The sequence below is a fragment of the Danio rerio genome, chromosome 9 (genome assembly GCF_049306965.1).
Source record: "Danio rerio strain Tuebingen ecotype United States chromosome 9, GRCz12tu, whole genome shotgun sequence".
In the NCBI taxonomy this organism is placed as follows: Eukaryota; Metazoa; Chordata; class Actinopteri; order Cypriniformes; family Danionidae; genus Danio; species Danio rerio.
The window spans coordinates 33,310,032-33,326,444 of record NC_133184.1 but is presented as its reverse complement, the minus strand read 5'-3'; the positions used below and the strand labels follow the sequence as shown (position 1 = coordinate 33,326,444).

The window sequence follows — 16,413 nt, the reverse complement described above, 5'->3', positions numbered from 1 at the left end:
CTTTCCATAGGCCATTATTGGGAAAAGATATGAGAAATGTAGCTACTAGCAGGCAATCCTACGTTGCCAATTAACATAATGAGTTTCATTCATTTGATGTAAACTTTTAAACTTTTTTTCTGTGGAGCACAAATGAGATATTTATACAGAAGTACACATTGATAGGTACATTCAAAGCTTTTATAGTATTTGTTAGTATTTTATTTATATTGTGGACCTATCACACCTATTAATTAATAGTCTGGTTGTGATTATTTAATTTTGAAAGTAATTATTATACGTTTGATAATCATCCAATTAAAGTTTCGAACACATTTTGGTATTCAAATAAGGGATGTTTATGCTCTTGTCTATTTTCTTATAAATAACAAGGTGTTGAAATTTAAAGGTTTAAAAGCGCAATACATTTAACTCACCAAAATTACTATATATGTATATATATTATATATTACTATATATATACTATATATATATATCACTCACTGGCCACTTTTTTTAAGGTACAGCTTACTAGTACCAGGTTGGACCCCCTTTTACCTTCAGAACTGCCTTAATCCTTCGTGACATAGATTCAACAGGGTACTAATATTCCTCAGAGATCCATGTTGACATGATAGCATCACGCAGTTGCCACTGCAGATCACTGCAGATTTGTCGGCTGCACATCCATAATGCAAATCTCCCAAAAGGGGCTCTATTGGATTAATATCTGTCGACTGAAAAGGCTATTTGAGTACAGTGAACTCATTGTCATGTTCAAGAAACCAGTCTGAGATGATTCACGTTGACACAATGCTCAATTGGTACTAATGGGCCCAAAATGTGCCAATAAATTATCCCCCCACACCATTACACCAAAGTTACAGCCTGAACCTTTGATACAAGGCAGGATGGATCTATGCTTTCATGTTGTTGACGCCAAATTCTAACCCTACCATCCGAATGTCGCAGCCAAAATTTTTACTCATTAGACCAGGCAACGTTTTTCTAATCCATTGTCCAATTTTCGTGGGCCTATGCAAATTGTAGCCTCAGTTTCCTGTTATTAGCTGAGAGTAGTGGCACCCGATGTCTTCTTCTATAGCTCATCTGCTTTAAGGTTGGACGTGTTTTGCATTCAGAGATGCGGTTCTGCATACCTCGGTTGTTACGAGTGGTTATTTGAGTTACTGTTGCCTTTCTATCAGCTTGAACCAGTCTGGCCATTCTCCTCTGACCTCTGGCATCAACAAGGCATTTGTGCCACGGAACTGCTGCTCATTGGATATGTTCTTTTTTTCGGACTATTCTCCTAAAACCCTAGATGGTTGTGCGTGAAAATCCCAGTAAAGCCCTGTCAGGCACCTGCAACCATGCCACATTCAAAGTCGCTTAAATCACCTTTCTTCTCCATTCTGATGCTCGGTTGAACTGAGCTGCAGCAGATCGTCTTGACCATGTCTGCATGCCTAAATGCATTGAGTTGCTGCCATGTGATTGATTGATTAGAAATTTGCATTAAGAAGCAGTTAAACATTTGTGTTCCTAATAAAGTGGCCGGTGAATCGATATATTAGTTTCAAACACCAAATTCCATTAATGAAAGTGATACAGTTTTAGTGTCATATATTGTAATAAACGACAGTATACAAGCACCTGTTTTCCCTGGCACACTGGAATAAACAGTGTTGTTGTGTGGTACTACTGTATGAAGCAGACAGGATTCTTCACTTCTGCTATTTATGCTAGAGGGATGTAAATGGTGTTGATATTAGCCAGGATCTGCTGTTCTCTCCGCAGTGCTCAGTGTCGTGTGTGTGTGTCTCTGTGTGAGAGCTAATCAGAGGCTGTTGCACAGAGCTCAAGCCGCCCCGCAGAGCGCAGAGCTATTGATTGGAGCCTTAGGGACCTGCAAGGTTTCAAGCACACACTCTTTTACAATAAAGTTGCCCTAAAACAATTTTATTTTTTGAATAGGAGACAGGGAAATCCAACTTTTCTCCTGTGCAGGCTAAACATTTTTTTTTTTTTTACTTTTTCAAACAAGCAGCTAAGAATATGAAATCACAGCAAGCCATCAGTTTCCTCATGCATTCTTTGTTTCTGTTCGTACCAAGACTGAGCGTTTGTTTTGAATGCTTATATAAACAGTTGGTTTCCATGGGTATTTTTGTGTGGTGACATTTCTATGTGGCATTTTTGTAGTGATAAGGTGACTGAATGCATGATTGGGCCTTGTTTCAGAGTTCAAAGTGTATGTGTTAAGATGTGTTTTTGTTGGTCAGATCAAAAGAGGACCATGTTAAAGAAAGGTGCAAATGGGTTCTAAAGTGTTTTGAGCTTGTCCATTTTCAACCACTTTCAGAGATAGTTGAAATTAATGCAGTCAGATTGCTTTCAGAAGGTGAAAAAAATTTAAACAGCCAGAACATACCACATTTAGTCTGATTACTGAACATTACAGGATATATTGTTGAAGCATGGGATAGGAATTGAACTTCATCATCTTGATACCAAAAGAGAAAATCTTCTTACACCAGTTCTGATTTTAAGCGAATAGTGTTCAGTGTGTTTCTGCAGCTATTGGAACAGAAACAAATCTGCTGCTGTCCATTTCATTTTGTGTTGTTTAATTTTATTTTCATACATTGCAGTAAGTTATAAATACCAAATTATTAAATAACTTATATAAATAATGAAATAAAATCAATAAAGTGCAAAATAAATCCCTAAAATCCAATAGTTAAGTATCTTAAGTGTATAGCTATATATTTTTATGTCTTTCATAAAAAATGTATTAATGTTAGACTAAAAATTGCTGTCCAGATCATCCGTGTTGCATTTTCTCAGAGCAGCTCCCATGCGGCACCTGTGAATTGCTATACGCTTATTAGGTGAAAAACAGTGTTTACTGTGTAAAATAATTATTCTAAGTAATTTAAATGTGGATAATAATGGAAGTCATTGTTAAACTATATAAGTCCTTCATTGGGAAATAAATTATATGTTTTTACTTGCATTACTCTGTTATTTAAGGATATTACATTTTCTTACACTGCACATTACTATTAAAACATTTTGCTGCGTAAAACATATGTTGGATAAGTTGGCAACCACACATTAATAAAGAGACCAGGGCGAAAAGAAAATGAATGGATGAATAATTTTATTAGTAGTAGTAGTAGTAGTAATATTGCCAGTAGTACAGCATAGATATATACACTAGATATCGCATACGGACCCAGAGCATGCATCAATAGCACCGCCACATTTGTACAGTGCTCCCAGGACAAAATTCATTCAACCGCATTAGTCAAGAAAGTGTGCCAGATGTGAAGATACTGGACTTTAGCTCTGTGTACAGGTGTAGTAAGAAGCAAACAAAGAAAACAAAGCACAAAGGCAGAACATTTCATATGTAAAATTTAGTTTTTTACGATTTTGTATGTTACAAACTTTTGTGCTCAACAAGTAATGCTATTAATGATATTACAGTCACTTCCTGCATTCACCATAAGTCAAAGTAGCACCAACTTGCACTAAATTCTAGGCTTATGCTAGTTTTGTTGAATAAAATTAGCAAACAATGAAAAAGAAATATGACAAGACGATGTGGTGCTAAAAACATGTATTATTGTCGACTAATTAAGTGAATGAGTCGTTTATAATGGGGATTCATTTACAAACAAATCACTCCCTCTGTTAGAATGAGAAGTGAAAGCAGAAGAGAGAGTGTATTTTAGGACACAGATTAGATCAAATTTAACAGGGAGGGAGGATAATACATTTTTATGCACACAAATAAATGCTCTTTGTAAGCAATGCCTGTGCAGCCACGTATCCATCAATGTAGAAAAGTAAGATGTAAATTTATAATTTTCATAATTAAAAAAACATATATTTGTGTACTGACCACAGGGAAAACTCCTAATCATAGATATATGTATATCTCTGGCTCTGGATGGCCAGTCCTCCACAACACCTTGATCCCACATTTATTTCAAAGGAGCGTTACCCTGTACTAAAATGGCGGCTCTATTGATGCATTCCTAGGAGAGTCTTCCAAAGAAAATCAGACACTTTAACAAACACTGGCAAAAATATGGACAAGCACAACAGTCTGGTTAAAAATATCATTTAAATCATAAGAAAATACAATTGGGTTTGACCATTTTTATTTAGCATTTGTTAAAGCAACCCAGTGTTTTTAGAGTGCATTTTTGATTAAGTCATATGTGATGAATTATATGTTTCAGAACTCAGAAAGGCTTAATAATGGCATCTATACACTTTCAACAAAGTGTTGCTTGTGTTACCTTTCACGTAAACATACAAACATTGTCAGAAAAAAAAATTCTTGGAGCAAGATCTGAAACCCTAACAATAATTTTATTTTTACAAATAAAACTGCAAAAGTAAAAAAAACAAAACAAAAAAACACCCAATCATTGACCCTTCCTCCCTCAAAGTGGATGAAGTTAAAGAGTAGACAAAAGAAAAAATACAAGAGGAATGTGTCTTTCTCATCTACAGTAAATGTGATCCAATTTAGCAAAACACATCTTAATAGCAGGTGTAAACAGGGCCTTGGTTAAAATGCACAGCCTAGTTCTGTTTTTGGCCGCTGCTAAAGCAATCTTCTCTGACAGCAGCATCACATTTGGTTTGAGCAGGCTAAACCATCACCTCAATGCACTGAAATGGACAAGCTCCATGTTGAGCACATTTCCTCTTGGCTCAAGCATCCAGCAGCATCGTTCTCACTGCAGGCTCTCAGTAACATCAGCTTCACTTCCAGCACAGAACATGACCTTCTTTCTATAACTCTGTATAAAAACAGCATGTGCGCTGCAATGCTAAAGTCTGAATGTAAGACCAATTCAATTCATGAATGAACTAAATCATGAGTCAGAGTAAAGTGTGATTCAGTAATGGCCATTTGCCAAATGCCTTTCATTTCCTGAAGCGCTCAGGTCAGACATGCAGTTCCATTCATAAGCGATCATAAAAAAAGCCTAATTTTGTTAGTTCTCAATTCTAATCAGAAATGCATTGGGTTTATCTACAGCCATCCAGATAGAAAGACTTTCAGTGTGTCTCTTTTCATACAGTATTCAATTTAATGAAACTAATTGCTCTCTGTTGTTTATGGCATTCCCGTTTGTTTGACCACAGCCTGTTTGTGTGAACGTGTTTACAGAAATTACTTTTTGTCCTCGTTTTGGCTTTGTTTTGTTTCCCTAATGGTGTATTGAATTATATTGTATAGAGTGCTGCAATTATGATGTCAAACAGCCTGAACACACTCACAGCTCAGAAGTCTTACATGCATAGTTGTTTATTAAGCATTAGCAAAAAGTTCATTATCTGTTAAGCATTAACTTTATATTAACAGATGTTAGTATAACTGCAGATACAAATGCTCTGCTCTTGACTTATAATCACATATATAATGTGCTTAATGATTGTATTTTCATACTTTGTAATTATTATTTTTTAATACTAAATTAGGTATTGCATAATTTACAAACCAGTTATTTTGGAGAAGTTGCTGGTTTTTAAAGATTATTCAGAATGTGTGAGTAAATTATTAATACACTATTCAAATTAACATTGTATATATCTTGTTATTCAGGTAAAGTTTATTTGTATTTTAATAAATGCTTTATTAACTTAATACAGTTTTGTGAACTAATCTAAAGTGAGGACTATTTATAAATCTCTTATAAATGACAATTAGAGGCTTAGTTATATTACAAACAGGAAAAAAATAAATTAAATGACTTTGTTCAATTCTATTCATTTGAAGATACACAAATGAAACTATCAAATAAAAAATAAGTATTAATTTATTAATTAATTGTCATTTATTAAGGATTTATAAAGCATAAATTGTCCTCACTTTAGATTCGGTCACAAAACTGGATGACGTTAATAAAGCATTTATTATATTCAAATTAACTACTAACTCATTCTGAATGATCTTAGAAAAACCCAACTACTCTTAAAGACAAATGATTTGTAGATAATGTGATACTTAATTTAATCTTGAAAAATGAATCAGTAACAAAGTATGTTATTAAGCACATTTTAAATGTGTATATACTAAATTATGAATGGAGCATTTGTATCTGCAGTTATAAGCTGCTTACTAATGTCTACATAATGTAAACATTATTTGCTAATGCTTAATAGATTAATCGTGTAATTATAAGGTGTTACACTCTATTTAAGTCTGCATTGAGTGTGTGTTTTTTATACTTGTTTGAAGTATTGTCAATTTACTGATAAAAGCTTTGGAGTCAGTTTCGTGATATATTTTTAAGAAATCTATTAGGCCCACAAATGCGTCCAATTTTATGAAATCAATAAATCAAAAATTTTTATAATAAAAATAAAAGTAACACTTCTATGTAATTGTATTTTATAATGTAATTTAATATTGTGATTTCACATGATGCTTCAAAACTCTTTGTACTATGCAGAATGTTAGTGGTGCTATATTAATAATTGTGATTCTTATTATTGATCCTGAATTATTTTTTTGCTCCTCATATTTTACATTTGATACATTTTTCTTCAAGATTCTTTGATGAAAAAAAAAACTAAAAAACAAAACAGCATATTAAAAAAAATTAAAAAGCTGTCACCATTTTTTATTGAAATAGTATTTCATATACAATTAAAAATCTTACTGATTCCTAACTTTTCAACGGTAGTGTATATTTACCACATAAATTGTCAGACTCATAAAAAACCCATCATAAAATCTCATTGAAAAATCTCAAGAGAACCAGTGGTGCATTATTATTCTGGGTTTTTGGCAGCTGCAGCACTCTATTGCAGTACTTTTCTGCTGAATCTCTCTCAGTGGCTCTAATTTTAAGAGTCTATTTTGAGAAAATAATAAAAAACAACTCTATAACCATGCCTAGAACATGGTCAAATAAATAAGATAAAGAATACCTCCCATGTCATATATTGTGTTGTGTGGTCCAACTCTAGAGTTTTTCCATCTTGGGTTTCTACATGTTTGTCCATTTAAAATCTGGGTCCTGAAGCAAAATGAGTTGACAGCATTTGTAGTAATGGATGGATAACTGTTACTGAGACTGTGCGCTGCTGCCATCTTTGGACAGCCCAGCAGAACAGCACTCTTGTGGATGGAAAGATTTGATTTATAATCCTGAAAGGAACATTTTGCTCTCCTAAAATAAATACATAAAATAAGGTTTGTTATGTCATAGTTAAGGTTTTTATTTGTTTTTAAATACACATTCATAGATATGTTTACAACATATGAGCCATTCTGTCATCTAAGTTTCTTCTTTAATTTATGTATCTTTTCTGACAGGAGAATGAGAAGTGATCCTCTAGCGTGCTTTAGACTAATCATCTGAGGCCTTTATGTTGCTTGATGGACATGGGCAAAGATAAAAGGTTATGGCACATAAAGTCAGTTAAGCCTCAGAGGGGCACATTAATTCAGAGCAGTGCACCGTACGGACTCACCCCTTCCTCTCTCACAGCCAGACATGAGGAACTGAATATAAAACACAGTCTTTGCATTCCACTTAAAGACTAGCTGAGTTTTCAAAATGGCCAATTGTGGAGTTGAGATAGTCAGCTTATGTCAGTTTTGGACCGCCCGGCAAATGTTTTGAGGGTGACGTGTGAAAACACAATGTGGCCCCATCAGTGTCTCTCGACTGAGTCACAGAACGAGACATTTGTTTCCACTGAGTCTCCTGTCTTCTCTCCACAGCTGAAGCAGAGTGAAGCCAATGCTGATACAAAAGAGAAACTTCCTTTGCGACTGCGAATCTTTGAGAAGTTCCCCAATCGACCGCAGATGGTGAAAATCTCCAAGCTGCCTTCAGACTTCACTGTGCCCAGAATCAGGTGAGCTGAATGAGATCTCGAGTGTTAATGAAAAGAGGTGGGCTTTTTCGTGTAGTAATCAGAGCTTATCAGTCTTTTTCATTTGATGGATGATTAAACATGCACAGAAATCTCAAACTTGCATTACAGGAGGTTTCCAAACTAAGAATGGCAGCCAGAGTATCACTGAGCTCTTTTAATGTGATGTTAGGCTAGTAAGCAACCAACCTGGTGACCAATCATTATCCAACCAAATAATAACCATGCTGAACACATTAGCAACCAAATAGTATCTGTCTGGATTACCCCAGCAACCTTTCTGTTTACCCTACCAGCCATTATTCTATCAAATAACAGCCATGCACAGCACCTTAAGGCCCAGGTATGCTTCAAACCAAGTTTCTTTTTGTTTGTTTTTTTGTTCTTCATTTGAAACAAAAATAAGCTTGAAAAGGCTTTATATTGCTTTCTATTTGCCACAAACTCTTAAAAAAGATGTGACACAATAAGGTGGTCTCATCCAGTGGGTGACCCTTTTAGAGTCTTTATAATTTCTCCATGTGCGTTCATACATTTGCGGTTACATCTTTACCAGCTTTGTCACTTGACTGTCCAGTATATTCCTGTGGCTAGTGTTGCTGTTTTAGATTTTGTTCTCCTGTCTGACCCCACTGGAATGAGAAACGAATTGGGGGAAGAAATTGTACTTTAAAGTCCCCAAGAAATCAAAACTAACTATATGATTTTGTTATCTCACATTGCCAGTTTTGTGGTGAATAATTCATCTGTGCATGTCATTAAGAAAAATTTTTTTGCCCTTCTAATGGTTAATTGAAATCTGAAAATGCACTTTTTGTTTTCAGTTAATTCCTAAGATTATGTGATTTTGAGGTAATGGGCGTGGCTAACACTGCTCCAACCAACAGAAATGGTGTGGAGGAAGAGTTTTCTAGGTTGTAATAACTCTTTTAAATACCCTTTCCAGATCTTTCTAAATGAAATGCCTACTTTACTACGTCCATTCAGCCTGCGATAGAAAAAACAAGCCACGCCTACTGTTTGCTCATTTAAAATTCAGTTTCTCTAAAAACTGCGTCACGATACGGAATTGATTGCATAATCACCACAGACCGAATGATAGCTCAAAGGTGTTTAGGAGCCAAAATGAACTCCCCCAAATGCCATCTACAAAAATAACTAAATCAGCATAGCAACCATGAATTTCAACCTTTTTCAATTTCAACCTGGGCAACCTTTTTATGTACCATGCTGCATAACTTAGCGATAACCTTGAAACAATCAAGTTCACCCGCTTTCCAATTACCTTATCGTTACTTTCTGACTTCCATACCAACCATTATCCTAAGTAACAACCTGCCATCAAGCAACAGTCAAGCTCACCCTTGCAACTGCCTCTCAAACTACATTGAACACTCTAGCCACAGAAATCCAACCATCCAGATCATCCTAGCAACAGCAATTCAAAAATACTTGAAAAAGAATTGATTTAGTGACAATAACTTGCAATGGTCACAACAGAATTGCAAAATAACTGTATAAAAAGATTAATCATGAAATGATAAAAACATATAATTTGTATCTCTCTTAAATGTAAAAAAAAAAAATACCTGAGAGAGAGACGGGGAGGGGGAGAGAGAGAGTGGGAGAGAAACAGAGCAGGAATAGCACAGAGCAAAGTTTATTAACTATTTTGTATCTTTCTTGACCATGTGACCAAAGCCCAAATACTGAGACATACAGTAGGTGAGAGTTCAAAGTGGCTATTAACGCCGCGGCTGGTACCGCCGCCGTTTGAAATAGGTGCCGCTCTGTTTTTAGTGTATGACCGCAGTTTGTGAATGAGCCGCCAGGGGGCGCAAAGGGACGGGATGCGAACGGACAGAAATAGATCATACAGCTACTGTGCTTGTAAATGATATTAAACAATAAGTCAAAGCATTATAATTCCTTCATTAATCATTTAAAATTTGTTAACACGCTTTATTGTAAACTTTTTAAGTGCAAAGAGGATTCGTTTTGGAAAATAGAATTGAAGAAGTAAAAGACAACTAAAATGAAAGCACAAACATTTAGTACAAATAAGTAGTCTTAAATAAATAAATAAATAAATAAATAAATAAATAAATAAATAAATAAATAAATAAATAAAGCAGCCTAAATATAGAAAGATGTTCAGTGTTTGCTATTTTGATAGGACTAAGACAAGACATTTTCATTTATGTTTTATTTCTGTTTTTATTTCCATTTTCGTTGTTGATTATATTTTACTATCTTATTTATGTCTCAACAATTGTACATAAACGAATAATAAACGAATAATGAAAATAAATGAATAATGAAAATAGGCCTAAATAAATTATTTATTTAAAGACATTGCCGTACAGTACGTGAAACACTGAGAAAAATAAATTGACCTACCTTAAGCAGATCACTAAAAGTATAATAAAATTATTTTTGCCGCAGGACATAAATTAAGTCTTGCAGGTTTATTTTTAATAATTTAGTTTCAGTTCTGTTCATTTTTTTTTTTCAAAACGTCAATGTTCTCCTTTAAAGTAGCTATAACTGTTGTTTTGTTTTTTTGTTTTTTTTTTACTTATGGCTCAGTATGTTTTGTATTTTAACTTCATATTCAGTCACCTTGCAAATGTGTGTGAAATATAATGCCGCATAACCGCGGAAAAAGAAGAAAAAACTGTCGAAGGTTAGAGCTAATTCATCAAAATAAGCTATATTAAAATACAACATTTATGTTAATACAGGCAGAGTGTGAACAAACTCAAGGCTAAGATATGCGCTTGCCTTTTAATGCATTTGCGGCCTTTAGGCTACAGGCAACTATGTATAATAATGTTTTTTTTTTCTTGTTTTTTTTTTGTATGGTAAAGGACAATACACATTATGTTATTGATGTAAACTTAGGCTAAAACTTACCATTGATAAACGTGACCTACCTCAAGCAGATCACTTAAAGTATAAAAAAATAAAGTAGGCTATATATATATATTCTTAATAAACTTCACAGCCACAAATATAAAAACAACTTGTATTAAAACTGGGCGAGGATTAGAAAGAATACGATGCTTGTTATATATAATTTAAATTTTGATTCCAATTTCTGCAAGCACATTTTTTCACTCGCTACTCTGCCAGAAACTTCGCCGCCGGAGAGCACCTCAATAATGTAAACATTTGTTTAAAGATGGAGCGCAAGATGTGCCGAGTGGCAACATGTGAAGAACGATGGCAAAGCTAAGTGTGATTATTGTAATAAACTAAGTTATAAAGCAGAGTCCCGACCAACAGGACTAAGCATATGCGGTTGGCTCATTCTTCACGAATATAGAATTAAAATAATGGCGCGTTAGGTTCACTAAGCAGCGCATTCTCTCCGCCTCATCGTTTAACCAGCGGGACACGCTGCTGAAGCAGGAGAGACACTCCGTCATTCATAATCTTAGCTGATGTATCGGAGTCGAAAGAATATATCAAAGAGGAATTTTCTTTTAACAGTCCCGATATGTTTAATCTTTTTATTTTATTTTTTTTTTCGTGTCATTTCTCTTCAGCAAATTAGATATTTTTTAAAGCTGCTTGATTCTTTTAAAACCGAAAGCAGGGCCCATAGTGTACAAACTGACCAATCAACATGTGACCACATCGTAAAACCCCCAAAGTCCACACACATTAACCAGACCATGATCTTATAAGTATCTGCTTTTGGAATCTGTATTAACCTTCTTGGTGAAAAAGACATTTTGCCACGTAAACAAATGCATATGATAATTTACATTCCTACAGCTGTTCCAATGACCACAGCAATTCACACTAGACACACTGCGATATTCATATAATTTAAGGCTTACAATATCACTACATATGATATACTCTCTTGCACATGCTCGCTAGCATGAGTGTTCTCCCTCTTGCCACCAGTTTCTGGAATATTGTATCTAATTTGCGGAGCTCAGGGAGCAACTATGAATATGTGGGAAACTCCTGGAGCTTCCGAGAGAGGTGGGATGTCTGCATATTAACCACATTGTAGACTCTAGCAACTGCCTAATATCCATCAAGATTACTCTAGCAGCCTTTCTCATTGCCATACCAATTATTACCCAACCAAATAACACCCTCAGCACCTTGGCAGCCATCTGCAAATATCCAAAACACCCTGGCAACCATCAAGCAACCACCTACTGCCATCCTGATCACTCTACAATAGTAACCAGCCAGAAACATTTTCAACATAGCCTTGTTCTAAAAAATGTAACCCTATATAGGTTTCTGAAGATTATTATGTAATAATGGAACTATGTAGCCAGAAGTATGTATGACGCCATTCCTTTCGCTCTCACCAGCTGACAGCTTACCTCCAAATGGAAGACTTTCCCACTGTTACCAATTTGTCAAATTAGCTCGCCATGTACATTATCAGACTTGCGATGCAGAGAGAATCAACATGGGGTTTAAGTCCAGTGAAGAACGGTTCCAGAAAGCGGGTTAAACAAAAACAGAAGCCAAAAAGTTTAGCAAACAAGTAAATAACAGAGTGAAAATGTGTTAAATCTAATAAGTGATGAAAATTAGATGAGTTCTTTTTTTCATTGCTTTTGAAAATTGTTGGTTGGTTTTATGGAAGCGGATGAGCGGGTCAATCTGTGCTTTTGGAGACACTATTGGTTGGGTTTAGGGAAGGAGGAGGGCGGGTCAGTCGATCGGTAAGTCACTTAGAAGCTTTTGTGTTAATGTTGGAACTTTTCATGTGGAATTCAGCAAGGGTCTATCCTTGGACCTAATTTTATTTTCTTTAAACATTTTACTTTTAGGATCTATTTTTCGTAAATATAGAGTGGCTTTTCGTTTTTATGCTGACGACACTCAGATTTATGTCCCTTTTAAAAATAATGATAAAATGGCCTTGACTCCCTTGTGAGATGTCCAATTGAGGTTAGGACCTGGCTTTCATCAAATTTTTTACATTTCAATTAAGAAAAAACTGAGCTGGTCTGGTTTGGCAATCCTCTGGCTAACCCCTCTTGGCTAACCCTCTGCATTTATTAGGTTTTGGTGAGCTATCAACTTATCAAAAACCTGTTGTTATAAACCTTGGGTTTCATTTCGATAGTGATCTGAAATTTAACAAACAAGTAAATTCAGTTGTTAAATCGAGTTTTTTCCATTTATGACTTGTGGCAAAAATGAAGTCATTTTTCTCTTTTAATGGCCTTAAGAAGGTAATCCATGCTTTTATTTTAATAAGACTTGACTATTGCAATTCTCTATATGTGAGTATTGGTCAAAATGCCCTGAATAGATTGCAATTAGTACAAAATGCGGCTGCGAGACTTCTAACAGGGACTCCCAAGTATGAGCATATATCCCCAGGAACTCTGGAACGGGCTTCAACCCCACATCAGACATGCTCCATCTCTATCTGTATATAAACTAACTAACTAACTAACTAACTTAGCCATTCAGTCAGTCAAACAGTCAGTCAACAGTGGCCTCTGGTGTGTTCGCAAAAAACAAAAACTAAAAAAAATGTATCTCCTGGGTCATATTTCAAGCTCTCCAGAAATGTATATAAAGGTAAGTTTTCAGAAAGAGCCTGGGTTGAACATTTTGGATTACTAACCATTGACCTACAAAATCATGCTGATCTTAGCAACCACCTTAACCACCTACAACTGTATAGCAACAAACTACTTAGCAAAAGTCAACACTTTACTATGGTTGCAACCAGTTTTGGAGTTTTCTTTAATCTAGAAGTATAACACACAAATGAAGTGTGGATTCACATTTGGCTTTAACATGAAAGATTCATTCTCAATATTGGCTCTCTTTCATTTATGCTGTGTGTCTCCGAATTCATCTTTAAGAATCCTGTTAGACGTGAAGTCTCCTGTGTGTTTGCGTGTGCCACAGGGAGAGTTTCATGAAGCAGTTCATCGACCGACAGCAGCAGGACCCTAGCTGTCTGTTCCGTCGCCTTCCCTCAGCATCATCCTCGTCTTGCGACCATTCCAAACGCTCTGCCATTGAGGATAATAAATACATAGATCAGAAGGTAGCACATTCCATCACTCCTACAGTCTGCCCCCTCAATACACACAGGGACCAAACAATAATCTCATGAATGTTCTGAAAGGAACCGATCCATTTCCCACGCAACAAGACTCAAATAACCAGCAGTTATATAACAATATTTTCTTTATTACATTGGGATGTTTTTGTTTGCTAGTGTCAAAGTCAGATTTACCCACATAATAATAGTTGTTTGGAGATGTACACTTTTGAATTGTGCTGTGTATTGATCTGTGTATTGTGAATATGTGTATATGATCTGTGCATTGATCTGTGTACATATCTGTAAACCTCTTCTTCTTCCCAGCTACGAAAGTCAGTATTTAGCATCCGGGCTCGCAACCTAATGGAAAAGGAAATCACTGTCAACAAAATTTTGCGGTGAGCTTGTTTTTCTCCTTTTAATCACAGATCTTGTAGACATCAGGAATATTTTATTTTATTTTATTTTATTTTATTTTATTTTATTTTACAGTGAAATTAACTACCAACTAATAAATAAAAATTAGTTTATAATTAAGGCAAATATAGAGGAAATATGGCAAAATTTCAGGGAAATAAATATTTTATTTTATTTTATTTCACAACCCACAATTTTATAATTAAGGGAAATATTATGGGAATATGGCAAAATTTCATAGAAAAATATATTTTGTTTTATATTATTTATTTATTTATTTATTGTCTTTGTCCCTGATCCATCAGGGTTTGCCACAGTCAAATGAACCGCCAACTACTACTGTTTTACACAGCAGATGATCTTTCAGCCGCAATCAACCATCGAGCTGGGAATTATTTTAGTTTATTTATTTATTTATTTATTTATTTTAGTGTTTTATTAATTTTATTATTTATTTATTTATTTATTTTATAATTTTGGGAAATATTAGGGAAACATGACAAAATTTCAGGGAAATAAATTAAATAAAATATTTTATTTTATTTTATATTACGACCAACCATTTTATAATTAAGGGAAATATTTGGGAAATATGACTTCATTTCAGAGAAATAAATAAAATATTTTAATTTATTTCATGACACACTTTTATAATTAGGGGAAATATTAGAGAAATATGTCTAAAATTTATAATATTAAAATGCATGAAAAATATAATGTTATATTACAGATACAGTATGTGATGATCTGTGTTTTTAAATTAAGTACATTCGAGCATTGCTTCCCTAGCAACCAAAGCCAAAAACACATTAATCCCAATACAGGCTGGATGTGTTTTGATTGCAATCCTCCATTTTCATGATTTGGACTCCATGTTTGTCTTGCTTCCAGGCCAGCAGTCAGAGCAGATAATGGCGTCTCCATATCAATATATCTGTTAGTGGGTCACCTGTGAGCATGAATAAACAAATTTTCAAATCTGGCAGCGATGCAACCGCGTATTCCCACAATTTGCTTCAGCCGTTCATGTCTGTGTGCTTAAATTTCAGATCACGTCGTCGCCGTTTCTACCTCCCTCATGTTACACACACGCACAGACACACATACCTTGTCCCCCCCTCCTCCTTGTGCTAAACAGACAGACGGCACATCAGTAGCCATCCCACGTCGTCTGTGCCGTCTGGGGTGATCGGTCTGTCTGCATACACACAAGCGCACACAGACACACACATACCCTTCATCAGCCAGACACTCATCACTCTGAGTGGCCATAAATAAGGGCGACATGTTCTCTTGAAGCTGAAATAGTCATTAGCTGTGTTCTGGTACATGACTCTGCAATTAATGGACAATAGAAAGGCGGTGGTGAGCAGCAGGCTTTTCAAAGCATACATAGATCAGCACTGATTTAGAGCATAAACAGCCAATGGGATCTCAGCAGTGGAACAATTTCCCAATACCAATTACAGCTAAAGCTTCACCAGTTACAATTCATTTCCAGACATAACTTTGAAATATTCGTCTTTAAAAACAGTAAGACAATACCACAAGGGTTGCAGAAGGGTTGTAGAAGGATTATTCTTTCAAATAACACTGCGTTTATCTTATCCAAATAGATATTCTCACTTTTTTGATATCTGTGTATAAGGTATCGTTCACGCAAAAATAATAAATATGACTAATAATTTACTCGCCCTCAAACTGTCTTATGTGTATATGCTTTTTAATAGTCATTTACTATATTTTCTCTTCTTAGCTTTGTAATTGTAGTGAATGGTCACAGAATTGAGGTGAATGGTCCCATAATTGTTAAAGGGTCATGAAACACCAAAACACATTTTTGAGATGTTGACAATCATATATCAGACCCTAGTTTTTCATGTTTTTTTTTGTGATAAAAAATAATGATTTTGCGGTGGTAATTCCCTGAAATTTGCGGATAATTTTGTGATTATAAAATATATTTCTTATTTACCATATTAGGTAGCCTCTTTTATAAATCATAAATATAAAGCTTGCTTATTTTGATCTTTTGTCAAGACAAG

At 35.0% G+C, this 16,413-nt stretch overlaps 1 protein-coding gene across 12 annotated transcripts in view; it reads left to right on the top strand.

Moving 5' to 3' along the window:
- The window catches only part of nalcn (sodium leak channel, non-selective), a 192,014-nt gene that overhangs the window by 133,753 nt on the left and 41,848 nt on the right, over positions 1-16,413 (top strand). For all 12 annotated transcript variants that reach the window (XR_012384932.1, XR_012384933.1, XR_012384934.1 and 9 more), the window contains 3 exons: positions 7,745-7,881; positions 13,810-13,951; positions 14,276-14,349. Coding sequence is in view for 9 of the 12 variants with exons in the window: in XM_073911846.1 (XP_073767947.1) it covers positions 7,745-7,881; positions 13,810-13,951; positions 14,276-14,349 (353 nt within the window). In the remaining 3 variants the exon portion in view is untranslated. The remainder of the gene's footprint in view (positions 1-7,744; positions 7,882-13,809; positions 13,952-14,275; positions 14,350-16,413) is intronic.